At 36.5% G+C, this 19284-nt stretch overlaps 2 protein-coding genes across 2 annotated transcripts in view; one reads left to right on the top strand and one right to left on the bottom strand.

The window, feature by feature from the left end:
• Positions 1-15565, bottom strand: part of poc1a (POC1 centriolar protein A) — a 32025-nt gene extending 16460 nt beyond the window's left edge. The window contains exons 1-9 of the mRNA XM_015031865.1: positions 15351-15565; positions 11391-11475; positions 11124-11295; positions 10738-10917; positions 10494-10601; positions 10162-10277; positions 8362-8495; positions 4474-4542; positions 4176-4328 (exon numbers count right to left, since the gene is read on the bottom strand). Coding sequence (XP_014887351.1) covers positions 4176-4328; positions 4474-4542; positions 8362-8495; positions 10162-10277; positions 10494-10601; positions 10738-10917; positions 11124-11295; positions 11391-11475; positions 15351-15365 — 1032 coding nt within the window. The 5' untranslated portion in view covers positions 15366-15565. The remainder of the gene's footprint in view (positions 1-4175; positions 4329-4473; positions 4543-8361; positions 8496-10161; positions 10278-10493; positions 10602-10737; positions 10918-11123; positions 11296-11390; positions 11476-15350) is intronic.
• On the top strand, positions 12412-13334 carry b9d2 (B9 domain containing 2). Its single transcript, XM_015031867.1, has one exon. It carries the CDS (start codon positions 12634-12636, stop codon positions 13159-13161), a length of 528 nt encoding a protein of 175 aa, XP_014887353.1. The 5' UTR covers positions 12412-12633; the 3' UTR covers positions 13162-13334.
• Positions 15566-19284: the final 3719 nt, after the last annotated feature.

Raw genomic sequence — 19284 nt, 5'->3', positions numbered from 1 at the left:
TCTTTTGTGTGACATCATGGAAAAATCTAAAGAAAGCAGCCAAGATATCGAGAGAACTGTGGACCTCAACATGCCTGGTTCATCCTTGTACAACGCTCAGATGCACGCAGGTAAACGAAGTTCTGTTTTTATGAAGACCAAGGCAACGTCCAACAATTAAACTGTTCAGGAAGGAACAGTATGTTTTCACTTTTAAAACATCACAGTAACAATATTTATAATTTATGAAAAAGTGGATGTTTGAGGGTTTTTGAAATACTCCTGTAAGCTGATGATCACACAGCATTGTTAAAATAAAGTCCCCTTGTACACGTCATCAGTCTGTACAATGTTTTATTAGAAAAAGTTATAAAACATGACTTTCTTCAACTAGATTTCTTCTCTATGTTGAAACTTGTTGACATGTCAGTCATAGACGATTTTTTCCTGTTCTTCCTCTAAGGCAAGAAATGACTGGCAATGTTCGAGAAGGAGTATTATTAATGATAAATTATGAATGAATAAATTATACATAAAAGAAAAATGCTTTTGGCCTTTAGGCTGAGATCACTCTATTACTATAACTACTCAGCCAAAGGCTGTCACTGAATCCATGAAGAAAAATTAAATAAATGTCACTTTTATAAAGTATTTAAGGTTAAAGAATCCAGTCTGTGTCTTCTTGATCCTTTGGCTTATTAGCATCTCTTCTAGTATAATCATTGACCTTAATGGCATCAAACGTTCTTTAGAGCTTCAGTTATCAATATTTCTGTAATTGCAGATGGTTATGAGCACCTAAGATCAACTGAACTTATTTTTTTCTTCCAGGAAAAGTTTCAAAAATCCCTCTGAGGAAAGACAAGTGTAGTAACACTTTACTGTTGCACTTATGGTTACAGATAACAAACAATGTCCTGATACTGTTTTATTTAAGCATGAAGCAGGTTAATAAATAGGGATCTTTTTAAATCTAGAAGTCTCATCACAGCTGAGTTGAGCTCACAGTTGGAAGATGTAAAATCTGTAGCATTTGGTAATTGTGCAAGCAAGCATGCAGAATATAAACAAAGTATATCTATTTCTTCTTTTTTCCCTTAAAACACTAAGGGAACCAGTTCATAACTAAAGGCTGAACAGAACTTTGAGGTGGAAAATATTCAGGTAGAAAAAATAAGGTAAAAAAAAAACTGGTTTAATTACAGATTTGAACACAAAAGTGCTTATTTCAATTAATATCTATTAAAAATCAGATTTTACTGGGGATTGTGCAGGAAGTGTCTGAATGTGTGCATTCTTCTTTACTTTTATAGTAAATACATTCTCATTTACCGGACATTTTTGTTTGTATTGACTGATTCTTATGTTTAAGGTCTAAAGAAAATGTTTCCCTTACTGTACAGTATTTTTATTCTTGATTCTGTTTTTATATATTATACATTTTATCTTTGTGTGAGTCTATTTGCTGTAAACGCCCGTCACTTTGCTGCTTTTGCACAGAAGTTTCTCCATATCCTTTATTTTGGGACAATAAAGGATATTTCTTTTCTAGTTTATTCTATTTACACATCAAAAGATGCACTTCAATCTCATTGTTATGGAAATTTAAATGAAAAACGTATTCCACTCTGTTCTGTGCTATTGGTTTAATGCAACAGAAATATGAAAAGTGTACATAACCAGTGCATTTCTGCAACAATAGACATTTTGTATGTGCAGGAGCCATAAATTGGCCAGTTGGCCATTGTTCTCTGACTTTCCAACTTCCAATTACAAATGAAACGCCACAAACTGCGGGAGTAAATGGTTTATGCCTCCATATCATCGCATAAACAAAGAACTCCACAAAAAGTCTGGTTCTTATTTCAGTCAAAACCAAATGAAAACAATGCGAGACCCAACAAGAAGAACCACAGTAAAACACAAGCGTTCAAAGACATGCATGCATTCTCTATTAAGATAATGCAGTTGCAGAACAAGATTCAAATTTACTGAAGCACTACAATCACACAGTTGCATAAAAATATTTAACTGCAAAAGTGTTTTGTGTGAACAGCGGTAAAGCAGATATACTTTGCAAACAGATCCACCAAACATCCCTATTGTCTCCTTAGTTCCTTCAAAATATTTCTAGAAGCAAGTGCTGATAGGTTGGGACAATAAATCATTAACCTCCTGTTTTATCACCACAAATTACAGCCTCTACCTGTGGGGAAGAGCTCGCAGTTTTAGATTTAAAATCTGAAAATGCCAATAGAACAACTGAAGCTGTTTTAAATTAGTTTTTCTTCTACTTTTTTTTTTGTCTTCTGACAAAGTAAAATTCAAAACAAATAGCAACATCAGACCTATTGTTATACAGCAAATCCTGCCTTTCCATTAGAGCTGATGCTTCAGGTGGATTTAGAAAACAACATTTCAGAGATTAAAAAAAGGTCAGCCCTTTTACACAAGAACATGAATCCTCAAGAACATGCTTCACACATTGTGTGACTCCACCTTCTCCACATGATCTAGCTGGCCATTTTGTTATCTTTCAGACTCATCAGTAATAATAACTGTCAACCTGAGGAGCTATTAAAATCCATTTGCAGCCTTGCTTTCACAGCTCCAGCGAGCGAAAGAAAGAGCCACATAGAAAAGAACAAAAAGTATCTCAAGGGTTCCACGAAAAATATTAGATAAGAAAAAGTATTTAAAAAAGACATTAAAAGCTTCACACTTAGGCTGCCAAAGCGAATTTTAGGTCGGTGTACACATAATCGTGATTACAAATCATCTTGAAATGCCTGTTTCATGACACTTTTTCGCCAGATCTGGGTAGAAGCAGCATAATGCAGCCTTTTTGTTCCTAAAAAACCCCACACCCTTTAAAAACTCTTCAGCCAACGGGCAGAGGCGGCAAGGAACAAGAGAGAAGACATCACATGGCATCCAAGTGGGTAATTAGGTGTCATAAGCTATGATACACATGACATGGCCTCAAAAGCAATTTTTTTCTTCAAGAACAGCATGAGGGAAATTATCTTGTCTTTTGGACATCACGGAGGTTTTCAGACAAACTGGAGTTTGTGTTCAATTCTTCTTTTTAGGGATAAAGTAACATTGGCAGTGAACCTGCATGTTTCTATTAAACTAAGGCGTAAATGCAAAGCTGTATTCAATTTGACTAAGTTAAACTCAGTTTGTTAATATTGAAGTAGTTTTCTTTACAGGACAAACGCGTTCAATTTAGTCCAACTCCATTTCAATGTTCATGCTGACCATGGTCAGATTCAGATTTTAATTGAGTGCTGTTATTATCCTTAATTTTGTTGGGTTTTTTGTGCTCAAACTTCTGTATTAGTGCTGCCTGCAGTTGCTGGCTGTGGACTGCAGTGATTTCAGCCTGTCCAGGTTGTCCTGACCATCTTACAAACCGGTCGGACTTGCAGTCTATCTCTGCTCATTTATGCACAATAAAAAACAACAAAAACAACAACAACAACAACAAAAAACATGAATATAGTGAAAATATTCACTGAAACTTTAACCTGTGAATTAAGGGGGAAAAAAAATCTGTTTTAGGAGAGAGAGATGTGATTAACCTCAAACAGACCATCATAAAGTTACAGATATTAATTGGTGCCAACATTTAAAAAGTTACCTAAATGTTAAATGTTCAACTACACAACCTGCTTAAAATATTCAGGGGTCAGAAATAAAAACTGAAATGTGAAATTAGTCTTTCTCATGTGTTCATTGTGCTAAGGATAAAAGCTAATTAAGTTATTATAAATTTGAATTTTAAATTCAAATTTTAAACCTACAATGGCATTCACAAAAGTGGACTAATTCAAGGCACCACAAACAGAGAGTGGATGAGCAATGAGCAGTGGATCTGTCCTTGTTTTAATACATGCTCCACTGAAAAGCATTAAACTACTCTGCTCCCCACACCATTGGCTGCTGAGGCTACCGATGATGTGGCTTTAAATATAACACAAGCATAAAATTGGGTTCAGATGGCAAAAACCAGCAGCCAAGTGAGAAGAACAAACATGAAGGAGCTCAAACGTACCCCACAGCTGAGGCTGGGGTTTTACTCCAAGCTGGACGTTTTAACTGGTTCTTAACTGAGGTAGGAGAAAGGACCTTTACATGCCCTTTCTCCTACCAACACTGTGGATGAGAAGAGAAGCTGTTCTTTGTCTTACCTGGTTGTTGAGGACAGGTGGTTGCGAGTTAAAATGAAGATGAGCTGTTGAACTGGCTGGCCGAGACTGTGAACTCTCTGCACTTTTACACTGCGATTTGACATCATTACTGCTTTCAATACATTCGTCAAAGTTGCTCTTCCACACCAAAACCTGTAAAAACATAAATTATTTTATATTGATTTATACGCCAGGATAACATTTTTGAATTTAGTTCAGTATAAAGTTTCTGGTGCCTTTTTCTATTAGCCAAACAGTATGAAATCTAGTCTTAAAGATTAGAAGAATAAGCATTCACCTGTTCATCAGAACCTCCAGATGAAAAGTAATCCCCTGCTCTAGAGAAGGCCACACATGTGACTGCCCCCTGGATTAGAGAAAACCCGCAAGACAAGACTGAAAAGTGAGTTAACATGGTAATAAAATACAAATAAGACAATAAAATCATGATCTTTTAACATCAACAACTTTCTTGTTTCTAACAAAAAAACATAAAGGTTGTCTAACTGAATATCAAACAATTGATGTTTGTACTGATTTACTGAAAAGCTTAAGCAATAAGTCATCGTTCCAACAAAACATGGAATCTGAATCAGCGACAACAACGGAACACCTCCACCTAAAACGAGCAGGTCTGGGCATTGACAGATATAATTGAGGGATTCCGGTATTGCCAGGCAATAAAACAAGGAACAAAATGTACAATATTAATGTTGACATAAAAAGATTCAACATAAAACATTCAGTAAGGCAGTCATTAATTGGGTCACTGTTTTTATAGCATTTTTACAAGATGGAGATCAGGTTGAATAAATAAAGCTAACATGGCAAAAGGACCTATAAACATTTAGGGGCCAATTAGTTTTTCCACATGGGGCCAGTTTGGTTTGAATAGCCATTTTTCTTTATTAAAATAAAACCAGTTTAAATGATTAAACCAATAAACCTAATTTATTCTAATTTTTAAGATGTTAATAAATAAATCTCTCTCATTATTGTAGCAAATAGAAATAATTTTGGTAATTCTAACTGACCTAAAACATGAGAAGTCTGGACTGATTTAACTTCAGTCTGATATGCAACCTTCTGGTTTAAACTGTAATAAACATAACAATAAACTATCTACTTTATTACAGAAAACACAACAGAGCCAACATGTTTTTTATTTATGTATGCATTACATCCAGTTCCTTCACTATTCTATTAAAACTCCATTTAAATTGAATCCAATTTAAATTTAAGAACTGTTTCAAACACAAATTGACTTTATTTCATGCAAAACAAAAACAAACAAAAAAAGGAAAGAGAACAGAATCTCCAGAGTACATATGTGTGAATGTGGGTGTTTAGAGGATGGGTCGGTATGAAGGCTAACAGCTAAGCTATTCATAAAATCAAATAACAATGAAGACTAACATTGGGTCACAAATGGCTCAAGCAAACAAAAAGAAAAAAAAAAATCGCATTCAAATATCAGGACTTAGGCTTGCTAAAGGAAACTGAATAAAGCAGTCCTACAACTAAAAAAAGAAATCCCACATCACTTGATAAACCATTTTGTATTCAAAGAAAAGGAAAAAAGACAAGAAAAATGAAAAGAACATGGAGGCTGTTTAGAGGGGGGGAAAAGGAGGAGCTGTGTCCTGCACCTGGCACCCAGACAGGCCGCTCCGGCTGAGGATGGTTTCCCAGAAGCACCTGAGAGAAGCAGAGAGCAGCGCTATGGCAACGCGACGGTCTGACAGACAGCATGTTCTGTCTCTGCTCTGACTAATGCGTGCTGCCAGGCTGGCACTTGCCATGGACACACACACACACACACACACACACACACGCACACACGCAACAATGAACCTAAATGGCCCATTTTGTCTTGTGATACAGAAGCAAGTATTGCAGCGACCAGACAGAACCCATATGGTCCCGTCTAAAAAGGAATGATGCACATAACAATTACATACTCTTCATGTTCCAAAGCAGCTGGAGTAAACACAAACAATAAAACCAAAACCTTATAGTTTCTATTACTCTAAACATAAAAAAAAACATTTCTATTTTTCCTGAATTAAAAAAAAATAAAAAATGATGTAGTAATTTTCCAGAAGTTTGCATTGGTTACAGAGTTAGGCTATAGGTTAATTGTAGACTGAAAACCAGATACAAATGCTGAGTAACACAACCGTCAGCACAGTGTGTTGCATATTGTAATTAGTTCCACACACTGCCTCCATGAACCCATGGCTTTACAGTGGGTCTAGTATTTCGTGTTTCATTTAAGTATGTAAAAGTTATGAATTTTCTCTTATAAATGCCAATTTTAAAGAATAACTGTATATTTTTACTGACTCCCAGTTCCCAAGAAATAGATGCACATAAACCATAAAAATCAGAATCATACATGCATTATGTTGCCTTTAGGAGAACTACATCAGATTTTTGCAATGTATTTGGACATATTAAAATGATAATTATTTTCACCTCAGCATGACCAACTACGTCATAAAACAGAAGTCCTGCTTAAAGCACACAACCTCATATTTAAAGTTGTGAGTTAAATATAACTTTATGAACTTATGTTGGTGCTTTTCAGCTCAGAGATCTGACCTTCTTCTCCCAGATTATGTAAATTCAACTCCTTTTTAGACTAAGCTTTAACATGGTTATTGATGGTAGGCTTCTACCTACTGATAAAATCCCTCTTTCGAAGCCAACCCTTGTTAAAATGAAACTTTTTCTATAGCAGTATTAAACTTAAAAGAATATTTTGATTCTTACTCCATATAGATACAATAATAACAGGTTTTAAGACCAGAATTAGGCCTTGAGAATTAGGAGAATAGCTGGCATCCTACAGTGCTGTTTGTAGTGTTGCATTCTGGGCCTTGTAGTTGTTTATTAAAAGCATAATGGCACTTGAAATCCTTACCCAGAACTACATCACAGAAGAAGTAAATGAATGTCATCTAAGATGTCTCAAAAAATAATTGGCAATGAATTCACAAGCAAATAAAACAATCATTATAAAATGTTATTTAGGTTTATATTAAAGCAGACACACAAAATAGAAACTTCAGTAGCTCACTTCATCTCAAGCCAGGTATCATCCCCTGAGCCTGGGTAAGCAACACGTTGATCAGGTCCAAAGGCAATGCTTCATATGGTTGCATATGAAGCACAGGCCAACATGTATGCACAGCAAAACACATGCAACCAGACACAAACACACCAACCTAGACACCCACGCAGAACAGATGGGGGTCTCTCCCATCTCTCGATCTGCAGCAGGAGAGACAATTAGCGCTCTGAGTGGTCCCGGCACCAACAGATTGGTGGTGTCACCACAGAGCTAAATAGAACAACAGAAACTGAGACAAAGTGCAGGAGATGACAGATCTGGAGGTGGGAAGAGAGAACAAAAAAGGCTTCTTCATCCCAACAAAAGACAAACCTTGGCAAGTGACTGCAGAGAAACACAGGTGAAACGGGGGAAAAAAAATATAAAAAAAAAGGGCAGAATGAAAGACGGGCAAAGTGTGCGAGGGGATAGATAAACAGATGGACCACATGTGGTACTGGCAAGCCACCGATTTCCACAACCAGCCAGCAAGCCAGTCCATCAGCTGTTCAAACAAACAGACACAGTCAGCGCGCCGCCCGGCCAGCTACTCCAGGCAGCCAAACTGCGAGTGCATCAGATGTTGGACAGAAAGACGTAGAAGGTCCAAAAGGAAAACTAAGGTCATTACGAACGTGGAAAAGAGAGAAAGAGAGTTGTCCCGGTTGAACACTCAACACAACAAAACCAGAGAAGGAGAAGGAAGAGACAGGATCTGGAGAAACGGGGGCAGAAACAGTTCTGTTTCCTTCCAACAACCATGAGATGACTCATCCTGAGTGGGCTGCCTGCTTGCCAAGCAAGTACTAAAATACAACAAATACAAAAAAGGCATCATACGCACACACTCAAACGCATACAGACCTAAGCAGAGATAAACATGCGTATTCGAGATGTCAAACACGCGTAAACGTTCGGACCAGCATAATCCTCCCTGTGTTTCTTTTCAAAAACTCTGGAAAAAAAAATAAAAAATAGAGAAACTCAACCTGTCCTGAAGGTACACTAAACAACTAAGCCCAGAGAATAGCAGTGGAGAGTGTGTGTGCTTCTGTGTGTGTGTGTGTGTACCTGATGTCCATGCAATGTATACAATAGCTTTCCCTCCACCAGGTCCAGTATTTTCATTGTGGAGTCGCTGGATGCAGTGATTAGGAAATTACCACCAGGATGGAAAGACAAACCGTTCACAGCACCACTGTGGACTGGAAAAGACAAAACACACAGATCTTATAGTGGGAAATGCACATTTACTAATGTTCTTGTATGTTAAATACTTCCTAAAGCATATGCTCATCTTCTTCTTAAAGAGATGGAATTTCTATAATAAAAAAAAAAACATGCTGGTGACCATCTCTAAATTATTATCAGGCTTCAGTCTGTGTAGATAAATCATTGTGCAAATTTAAGGACCTTCTCAAACTTACAGAAAACACAAGTTAACCATCTGAGACAAACGTCCACTATTTAAATAGGTTTGCATGTTCCCATTTCTATTTCCTCCCAAAAGTTATCTCTTCGTGTGAAATCAAGAATGAAGGGTAAAGTTTTAAGAACAAATGTTCATGCTGTGTAAAAACTAGTCTTTTTGACATTTTTTAAGAGCAGAATAAAAGGAAAAATATTGTATTTTCTCAAATATTCCAGCAGAACAGTTTTCAGTAACTATGCATCATTATTTTGAGGGTCTGGATGACTGGAGGGAAGGAAGTGGATAGTTATTTGCAGTTTTCATATTTGAAGAATGAAAAATCTGAACACGGATGTCAAAAATGACTAAGCAAGTGGAGTGCAACGAGATTTCTGAAAGTACAAAATCCTGAGATGAAGCAATATAGGGGGATCATTACGACACTCAAAACCTTTATCTCAACAAGAATAATTTACATTAACAGATAAAAAAAAATCAGCTAATCAGAAAAGTATTCACTTTTTTTTCTTTAGCAAATTAAAACGTATTTTATAAAAAGATATAAATGATTACTATGTATGGTTTGTCCTTAGTCCTAGTTACGCATTGCAGCAGTGCATCTGTGGACTTAAACTAGCGATACAATCTTTAAAGATAAAATCAGGTAATTTACAGCAACAGTTTTTCTTTACTTTGCTCAAACACACATCAGCAGATCAGTCGTTTGGAAGCTCATGACTGCGGTGCATCACACTGCTTGAGCTACAGTTTAGACAGAAAACCTTGACATCTCAGTTGTAAACACACTAATGCGTCAGAAAACAATTAGTTATCCTTCTGAATTAAAATCACCTCTTGTTTTTTAAATGTCTTCATCTCGCAAACAGCAAGAAGAAATCATGTAAAAGGTTTGGGTCCCCCTGCTGGATGAACGTTGATAAGACTTAGAAACTTCTAGCTGGAAAAAATGAAGCTGGTAGCTGAGATTAAATGGCTGCAAAGTGAGAATGAAAGAGAGAGAGGCTGTATCCTTAAGAGGAGGTTCATTTAAGGACAGAAAACAAGACTTGCAATTCAATAACTAAAGAAGTAACTCAATAAATCAAAAAGAAAGTGTCTAAGCACTTTATACGAGGTCTCAAGTATTCAAGGGTGGCTGTGGTTCCTAATCCCCACGAATGCAGGTGTGTCTACTGTGCAGACCTAATCTTAACTATTTGTTATGTTATTTCAATTTATGTCATAAACACAAATCGTATTTCATGAACAAAAAATTAAACACTTAATCAAGCGTAATAGCTATGAAACATTAGGAGTGAAAAAAAAAAAAAACACAAAAAAGATTCCATAAATATTAGGACGTTTTAAAACTGTTCATAAAGCTAAAAACATGTCACAGTTGAATGCAAACTGTTATTTCACTGTAACAGAAGATGGGTTCTGACTGAGGCTGTTTTTACCTGGATAATGCTGAAGCATTTTGTGGGTTCTGATGTCCCAAATCTTAACAGAGGTATCAGTACTTGCTGCAGCAATGCATGTCCCACTGGGATGAAAGTCTACATAGCTTGCATAACTTCAAAGACAGAGGGAAAACAGACATCAAAGCATCAGTTCAAAACACAAAGTGGAAGACAATGTTTTAGTTACTACTTTTAGTTACTTCTTAAAAGTAAGAAAAAACTTACTTTTAAGAAGTAAAAAAACATGTTGATGAGCAAGTAAGAAACATGTTCATCAACATGTTTTCTCAAAGCTTCACACATTAATCATCCTAGTTTAAAGCCCTTACCCAGCATGTTCAGTAAAAGTATGAATGCATTCTCTAGTTTTCTTGTCCCACAGTTTTATGGTTTTATCGTCACTACATGATACAATCAAACCATCATCTGGAGAAAACCTGAAAGAAAAAAAAAATCACTTAAGAAATGTCCCTCAATAAGTAGTTGGATGATTAAACAAAAAATAGATAAAAATAAACTTTTTGTATGGAAAATTATATTCAAGTCCAACTATTGTATATGTGTGTGTCATACTTAGCACAGCGGACCCAGTTCATGTGTTGGCTGAAAGAGAAGAGGAACTTTTGCCTGTGGACCGTCCACAGTTTGATGGTCTTGTCATCAGAGGATGTCACCATAGTCTGTCCATCACAGGAGAAGTTAACACAGCGCACAGTGGCTGTGTGAGCCCTGAATACGGTTGAATCTGCCTTCCTGCACACACACATCACTCAAATGTGAAGCAGTCAGGTGGGGTCAGGGTTGTGTGTTCACAGCAGAAGATTCGCAATTATTAGAATTACATCTTTATTAAATTGTTTTAGTTAATCTGCAGCATTGTCCTCTGTGGCAGTTTAAGGTTGAATTTAAATAAAAGAGGAGTAGCAGAATACAGAAAATGATGCTTCATAAAATCTTACATGCTGGGCACCCAAAGGCGCACAGTTTTGTCTCTAGAGGTGGAGGCTACCAGGTGGCCAGATGGAGAAAACTGAACACAAGTGACAGCTTCTTTGTGCCCATCAAAGCGATACGCTCGCATCTGAGGCTTCATGTTCCAGATCATCACGCAAGAGTCCACAGAGCCCGTAGCTGGAGGAGGGGGAAGCACACTTGAGTGAATTGTTCAAGAGCGCAATGAACAGTGCAAACATAAAAATGATAAGAAATATGAATAAGGCAGTTACCAATCTGTTTCATGCTGCAGCTGAAGTCCACACTGGTCACAGTGTGCCGATGACCCTTAAAATGTCTCTCAAGGGTTGGATCCGACTTTGTGGAGAGAGAAACACAGAAATCTATTGAGTGACAATAAATTACCAAAATTAAATCTGTACCTAAAAAACAAGTTAAAAAGAAAATTATTATTTATAAACATACACTGAAAAAAAAGACATCAAGTTTGATATGAGAAACAAATTCCAAACAGATCACAAAATCTGTTGGATTGAGTAAAGCAATGAAGAGCTTTCCCTTAGTTGGAGGCAGAGTGCTAATATCAAAACTGCACAGAAACATTTGACACTGTAATTTATGAGGACTTAAACTAACAGTCAGAACATGGAGAGTTTTTAGTCATTATATATATATATATATATATATATATATATATATAAAGTGAAGGTAGATATTCATTTTGTAAATCGGGGAGGTAAATGTAATTAAGTGAAGGTACTTTACTCTGAGTAAAATGACACATGGAAGTAAAATTCTCAAGTGAGCAGTTACTTTATTGCCATGCCATATAAAGTAGTTCATTAATTAATTTATTATTGTCTACTTGTGAGTTTAATAAGTTAAATTGTCTTCATCGTCAGATTTAGGTGAACTTAATGTTAAGACAAAACCCACTGTGTGGCGCTGTTTCACACTGATCTTCCAGTCCCAAAGCTTTATTTTAGAAAGAGAGAAAAAAATAAATACTAAAATTTGAATGTTTGTCAAAATGATTTGAGGTTATTTGTATGTTTAAATTATTTATTTTCCAACCATCCATAATTAATTATTTACATATACCTCCAAATTAAACATGTTAATTTCCAAACATAAGTCCTGAGCTTAATCTGTCAGGTAGAAATATCTAATTTATGCAATCACAACCAGCCATCATTTGTCAATTTAGCAATGACTTTAAGAACTCTTTTACTGAAATACAAAATATTATCTGTCTAATCCAGACAAAGATAACGTGTCCATTCTGTTCCGAAGTCTTTAATTCAGGTCTAAAGGGTCGTTGCCTGAGCCTGACAGTCCTTACTCAGGACAAAATGCTAACAGTCGAACGGAGGCAGCCCGGGTTACCAAGGAGACGTATCGCTAGCTTCCAGGTTAGCTGAACAGCCAGAGTTAACCGTTAGGCTAGCCGTTACTCGAGGAGTGAAAAGAGGAATTGGAGAACCGCATGTTCTGGTTAAAGCGGACAGTTGTAAAATGGCAGAGCTTCACATTATAGGACAGATCATCGGGGCCAGCGGCTTCCCGCAAAATAGTCTATTTTGCAAATGGGGAGTTCATACGGGAGGAGCATGGCGTCTTCTCTCCGGGCTAAAGGAGGGACAGACTCAGGTGGACAATCCTCAAACCGGAGACATGGCCTACTGGAGTCACCCGATTGATCTGCACTACGCGACCAAAGGTCTCCAAGGCTGGCCCAAGATCTATTTGCAGGTATGGCACCAGGACTCGTTCGGCCGCTGCCAGCTGTACGGGTACGGATACTGCCACGTTCCTTCCAGCCCGGGACATCACCGGATAAGCTGCGTGACCTGGAGGCCGCTCGGCTCCTGGCAAGAGCAGCTGGCCCAAATGTTTGTCGGGGGTGGTCCCCAACTCCGGAACCCCGACCTGATATACAGCGGAGCGGACAGATACAGACTGCACACCGAAACAATGGGGACTGTGGAGCTGGAGCTGGGAATTATTATGAGACACTTTGACAAATATGGCGTCGAGAGCTGAGACTCTTGAACAAACTTCTGAACATTTATCAGAGTGTATGTTGTTGAGGCAAGAGCTATATAAAACAAACTATAAAAAGAAGTTTGTACACTTTTTTTTTTTTTTACATAAATCCTCTTCACGTTTTTACACGTGATAATAAACTATTGTCGATAAACATGGTGTCATATTGATATCTTGTCCATAGACTTATTTTCAAACAGTATATTTCTGTATTGTTTACTTATCACTTTTTACAAACAAATCTTGAAGTGGTATTTCATAACCTAGTCTTGAAATATTATATTACTGAGCACCCTGCACTTGCAATCTCTTGGGGAGAGGCACCAGTTAACTCTTAACATAACACCAAATTCTCACAAGGTAAATACTTTTTCAATTTTGACTGATTATGCTAAAAGAAGTTTATAAAAAGGGATTATAATACCTATACTCCCTTCGATGTATTCAACAATTAATGTAAGATTATGTAAACATTTACTAATTTGAGGTGAAGAACAGATTAACCAACAGAAACTCATAAGTGGCAAGCAGCAACTGATGACGTGTTTTACAAAAAGCGGTGGGCCAGATGTAAGATTCTTCCCTTGAGTAAAGAAATGCAGCTATACAAGAACAGAAAAACTAACAAATCCCATTTTTGCTAATGTTGTACATATACACACACACACACAACACTGATCATTGCAGTTCGAATCAGGAACATTTCTATGTGCATTTCTAAGCTGCAAATGTTTCATTGGTCTTAAAAGACCTTAAAGTATGCAATATATATTTTCCCCAAATATATAACTTTACAATTTAACTTTAAGTCCTGGAATTTTAATTTCTCTTCCAAGATTCAGTCAGATTTTGTAAAGATGTCATGAATATCCACATCTACCAGTTAATACATTTGAAATATTTTAGAGACACTGATCCAGATAGTAAAAACAGAGCAAATATACAAATAAACATAGTAACCAAAAGGCATTAGATGCAAACATTACATTGCACAGAGATGCTGCTATCGCATACAAACTATTGTCCAATTTCCTGAAGCTCAAAGAATTCTTTGTGCAATGTTGTAATATTAGAGTCAAAGTCTTCATATTTTTCTTCAAACAACTGAACATGAATAAAGAAAATTAGCTGAGTAAATCATGAGCAGTGGGAACATTACAGGAAGCACTCATTTGACTTTCACCTCCCCATTTTGGAAGCTTAAGCTTCTAAATGCATCCTGAAAAGCCATCCGGGGTTGTTTGATGTTGGATTTGCTGTGATTACACCACAGGTTAGCTGCATACACAAAAGTGCAATACGATCTAAACGTGGTCATTTAACATCATCTGAGCATTTCTAAAATATACTTGCCAACATATTAACCTGTATGCACAACTTGGAAACATCTTGTGCACATTATTCTTAACTCATAAATAATTTCTTATGACATGTCTAAACTAATTTACTTGGGTCACCACATCAAAAAGATGACATTTTTAGTTTGTGATCCATCTTAGTTGTAGCAATCGTAACACTTTTCAGGGTTTAACATGATGTCATAACTGGCCACCATAACAAGCAGACAAGTGTTGCAATTCAACATTTGATATCAGTCTTATCAAATCATACAGTTTTAACATCAATTAGGACTCCTTCAGTCCTGCCAGATTTTGGTCTCTGTTCCTACATAGCTAATTCAAATGGTCCAACTATCTCCTTACTATGTTAAGACCTGCTAATGAACCATCATTTGAGGTGTTTTGAACCAGGGGAAAAAACTAAACATGCAGGGTACTTGAAGACTTACTTTGGACACCACTGATATATATGTTTAACATGAGTTTTAAGTTACGTTTAAGGACATTGCAATAGTTTCCAGTCTAAATTGTATCTCAACTGTACAATTTAGTGCAACATTGATATAGACGTAGTTTTGTTGGAAAAGTGACATTCGTATATTGTTACATATTTGTCGAATATTTTTAATATACTGTGTGACACATTCACACCTATTGAAGGACAAAACAACCTGACAATTTAAAAATATGAACTAATGTTTAAGTAAATATGATACAGTAAAATGTGCTCAACAAGAGGCTCGCTTTTAAACAAACCTTTCACTTTACCCGAAAAACTATATTACAAATATGAAACTCATTTCACCTCCGTTGCTCTTGTAAGAAGTGCAGAACAGTTAAACTCACCAGTGCAGAAGTCATTTTTGATTTTGTTGAAGGCACACACTGGATAAGACTTGTTCCTGTTACTTAAATCTCTAAAGGTTAACTCAACTTTAATTCGCTTGAGATAATCAAATGTTTGGCACCGTTAGCTCTTCGGTTTGCTAACATTAGCTGAAAGCTAGCCGCTAGTTGCTAACAACAACACTTTCAGTTTACGCGCCGCGATTGGGCGCTGAGACCGTTGGTCAGTGCTCTTAAAGGAGACACCCAACAGTAAAATACTTTTAAGTCTAAAATTTCATTAAAATTTGATCAGCAAGCAGAATAACATAAATTAGATTAAAACAATAAAACCTTTTCGCACCATTTTTTAACAGTTTTAACCAGACAATAAATGTAAGTTTTATCACGGAAACGTCTAGCAACTTTTGACCACCAGGTGTCATCAGTAGCTCATAAAAGTTTCTTAAGAAATGGGGCCCTTATTGTGAAGCTTGATGTACTTCCTTAATTTTGACATTTTTTTGACCGGGATAACACAGGAAGACGTGGGATGGATTGCGTATTGTAAAATGAAGAACAAAATCATAATATTGACACATTTGGAAATATGCAACTCACTTCAACTTCATTAAAAAAACAGGAACAAGTCCATTATTCAATAAAAAAGAAACTCAAATTTGAGTTCATTTTAATGAAGACTGCTAACAATACATTCTACTTGCAAATGCACAATTGTCATATAGCATTCGCGCCATTTTTTAAAATGTTTTATAAATGTGAGGTTAAACTAGCAGAGATACTGGAAGATGAAATAAAGTTTATACCTTTTTACATCACAGTAGTCACACTCTTAATCTTCAGGTAGTGGGCTTATTCTATTTAAGAGAAATAACTTGTGTTGCATACATACAAATTTCAAATATAAAACATATATCTGTATAATTGGAACCATAACAACAACAAGTCACAAAGCAATCACATTAGTAACATTAATCAATATACGTCAAGTTACTTGGAAGTGTAAAGGCTTTGTAATGATCATTTTTTCTAAGAGAGAAAAATAATTAACAAAAAACCATTAAAAGATTTGAGACAATATTTGTAATTTGGGAAGCTTTTTTTTAAAAAAAAGTATATCTCTGTATGACGTTATGTCTAGCAGCGGGTAGTTCAAATGGGATCTTTTCACTCCAACATATAATTTACCTTGATCTTCTTGTGGGCTGTTAAAGCCGTAAGGTTGATTCGTCACATAGCAAACAAGACATGCCACAAATACTTTCAGAAGTCACACTTTTTAAACTGTGTTTATGTGGATTTACTGACTGTAATTAGGTTGGTTTTGCCTTATTTATTATTTTTAGAATCTTATCTCAAAAATACCGAACATGCCTTCTGCTAACCCGGGAGCCATTTTACCCAAATGATTTTTACAAACTCATAACATTAGACCATTATTAACTTGCATGCAAGGGATGTGACACATTATTTGACTCAAACGCATGTAACTGCATTTGCCCAGAAATAAGGTATTTTTGTAATATTGATCATCATTGTTTCTTACTAAGTTCTTTCCGCTCCACCTACAGACCATATCACATGTGGTCAGTGATTACATTTCTTGATTATTAAGCCCCTCTATATTTCTGCCATTAAGATAGTTATTAATACACCAATCGACGTCACATTCGTTCAGTTGCAGCAAAGTGGACAGGCTCCAGATAATCTGTATGAGACACACCTATAGGTTAATCTTTTGCAGGTAAGTAGTTCCCATCAGACCTCTGGAATGCTTAACATGAAACTTTGCTGAGAAGGAAGTTGGAAGCGAATAACCTGGAATCCTTCCTCACACACTAGCCGTAACGTAGTGTTTGTCTCTGTCCTTATTTTGGCCCGTGTTCATGAACACATTTCCGTTTGCAGCAGTGGGGGATGTTCTAGAAAGTTTTATCAGTAGTAGTTCTTACTCATTTATTGATGCTGCTTCCAAAAACCTCCAATCTTATCTTCCCAGTTCAGTTTACTTTCTCTGGGGCTTCTGTGATTTTAATTATCCCTGCATGGCTATTTTGTTTTCTATACTACAAAATGAACATTTATAGTATGCAAAAGCTGTTAACGTACATAAACGTTGTAGCTGAGAGTAAAGGTTTTTTTTTCTTTTCTATACATATCATTGGTTACAGGAGTAAAACTTTCCATATCCTTCTTCCTGGGTTTTTGTAAAAGCATGTTTTAACTGTATGATCTCCTTTCAAGTCAAAAAGCCTTCAAACGCTTCATTGTTTCACAGTTTTAAGACCTGAATCCTACAGTGAAAACAATGCTGGACTGCAGCAGTGGTTTATATTTAGTTACAAGAAGGCGTTTCATGAATGAGGAAATACAAATACCTCTGAGCTCAGCTGGAGAGGGTTGTGAACATGATCTGTTGCACTGCTTTGTGGTTTTCTTTTCTAGTATTAACTGGAAAGAACCAACATACTTGAAAAATAGCGACTGTCAAAATTACATTTTCAAACGTTTCATTTTACTTGAAGCTCAGAGTATTTATTTGACGGTTCAACCAAAGAGTCGTTTGTGAGGACGGTTGCCTCCCAGCTCGAAGGTCCTGGGTTCAAATCCCACCTGCAGCCTTTCTGTGTGAACTTTGATATGGTCATTCTGTGCCTGTGTGGGTTTTCTCCCACCGTCCAGTGACATGTAAAGGAAACGTGCCACTCAAAATTGATCTTAGTTATGATTGTGTGGTCATTTGCCTCTGTGGCAGCCTGTACAGAGTGCATCCTGCCTCTTACCTAGAGAAACCAGTCCCCCCATGTCCCTCTATTGATTGGGCAACAGTAGCAAATTGATGGATATTTTATAAAATAAATAATAATAATAAAAAAAACATGTTTTGGGTTTCTATAATGAGCTTTATTTTAGGTTCAGAGTGTCTACTCAGCAGAGATCTGGGTGGAGTATTAGGCTTAATGCCAAAGGCTCCTGTTTGTCGCTCACCTATGACATGAGTGCCCTCAGTCACACTCTTATGTAATGTCAGAGTTCACAGCAGGGAACAATGAAAGGTTTACTTACCTGACTGTGCATTTATGTACAATTGTATGTTTCCCCTTATGATTTTGTCCACAAATCTTGACAAGGTCAACAAACTTATGCTAGTATTATTGATCCATATGTGCTGTTTGTATTGAGTTTTGCTGTAATATGCCAGAAAAGTTCATTTTGTGTTGACATCTGCTGTTAGCACATTCCCTATGTGGCCTTGAAATTCACAGCTATGATTGGCTGATTTGCACGAACAGATCCGTTTTTGGAGATCTGAAAGGAGAATACAAAAAACTGCTAACTCATTGCCACATTTTACAACCTAAAATAATGGTTCTCTGTACAGAGAAGCAACCACAGCCAGCTACCATAAAAACAGACTCCATATCTACTAAACCCAATTAGCTGCGGCTGGTCAACATCAAGCAGAACAGAGGAATCTAAGTAGGCCAATCCTGCACGCTTGTTTTACTTCTCCTCAATGCAAGCTAAATACATGCTGGTGTTCTGCTGAGTTAATTTCTGCTTTGTCTGAAGTTAAGGAGATTGATTTTCCCATATCTAATGAACTGAAAGTGATCAGAGACTATAGGAAGCAAGGAAAAAGTTTATCCAGTTTTAGCCTGTGAAATATTAAAAAATGTACAAAATTCTCATCTGATCTCATCTACAAATTAGACCACATTTTTAACGTGCTGGTGAGAATATATAAATATTTTTTTGTTAGAAAACTGCAACAAGTCGATTAAAGCGCTCCAACTGATGTGGCACAGAGCTCTTACAAAAGCCAAAGAAAAAGAGCATGATATTTTCACATATCCCTTCATTACCAATTTCAGAAACATCTTAAAAAGTTGAAGTACAATCTCTTCTGACAAAAATGGTTCCATGGAGCTAA

Source organism: Poecilia latipinna, unplaced genomic scaffold (genome assembly GCF_001443285.1).
Source record: "Poecilia latipinna isolate Pla-1442-1.1 unplaced genomic scaffold, P_latipinna-1.0 Scaffold221, whole genome shotgun sequence".
NCBI classification, from domain to species: domain Eukaryota; kingdom Metazoa; phylum Chordata; class Actinopteri; order Cyprinodontiformes; family Poeciliidae; genus Poecilia; species Poecilia latipinna.
The sequence above is the reverse complement of the archived record's forward strand: the minus strand, read 5'-3'. Positions and strand labels throughout refer to the sequence as shown.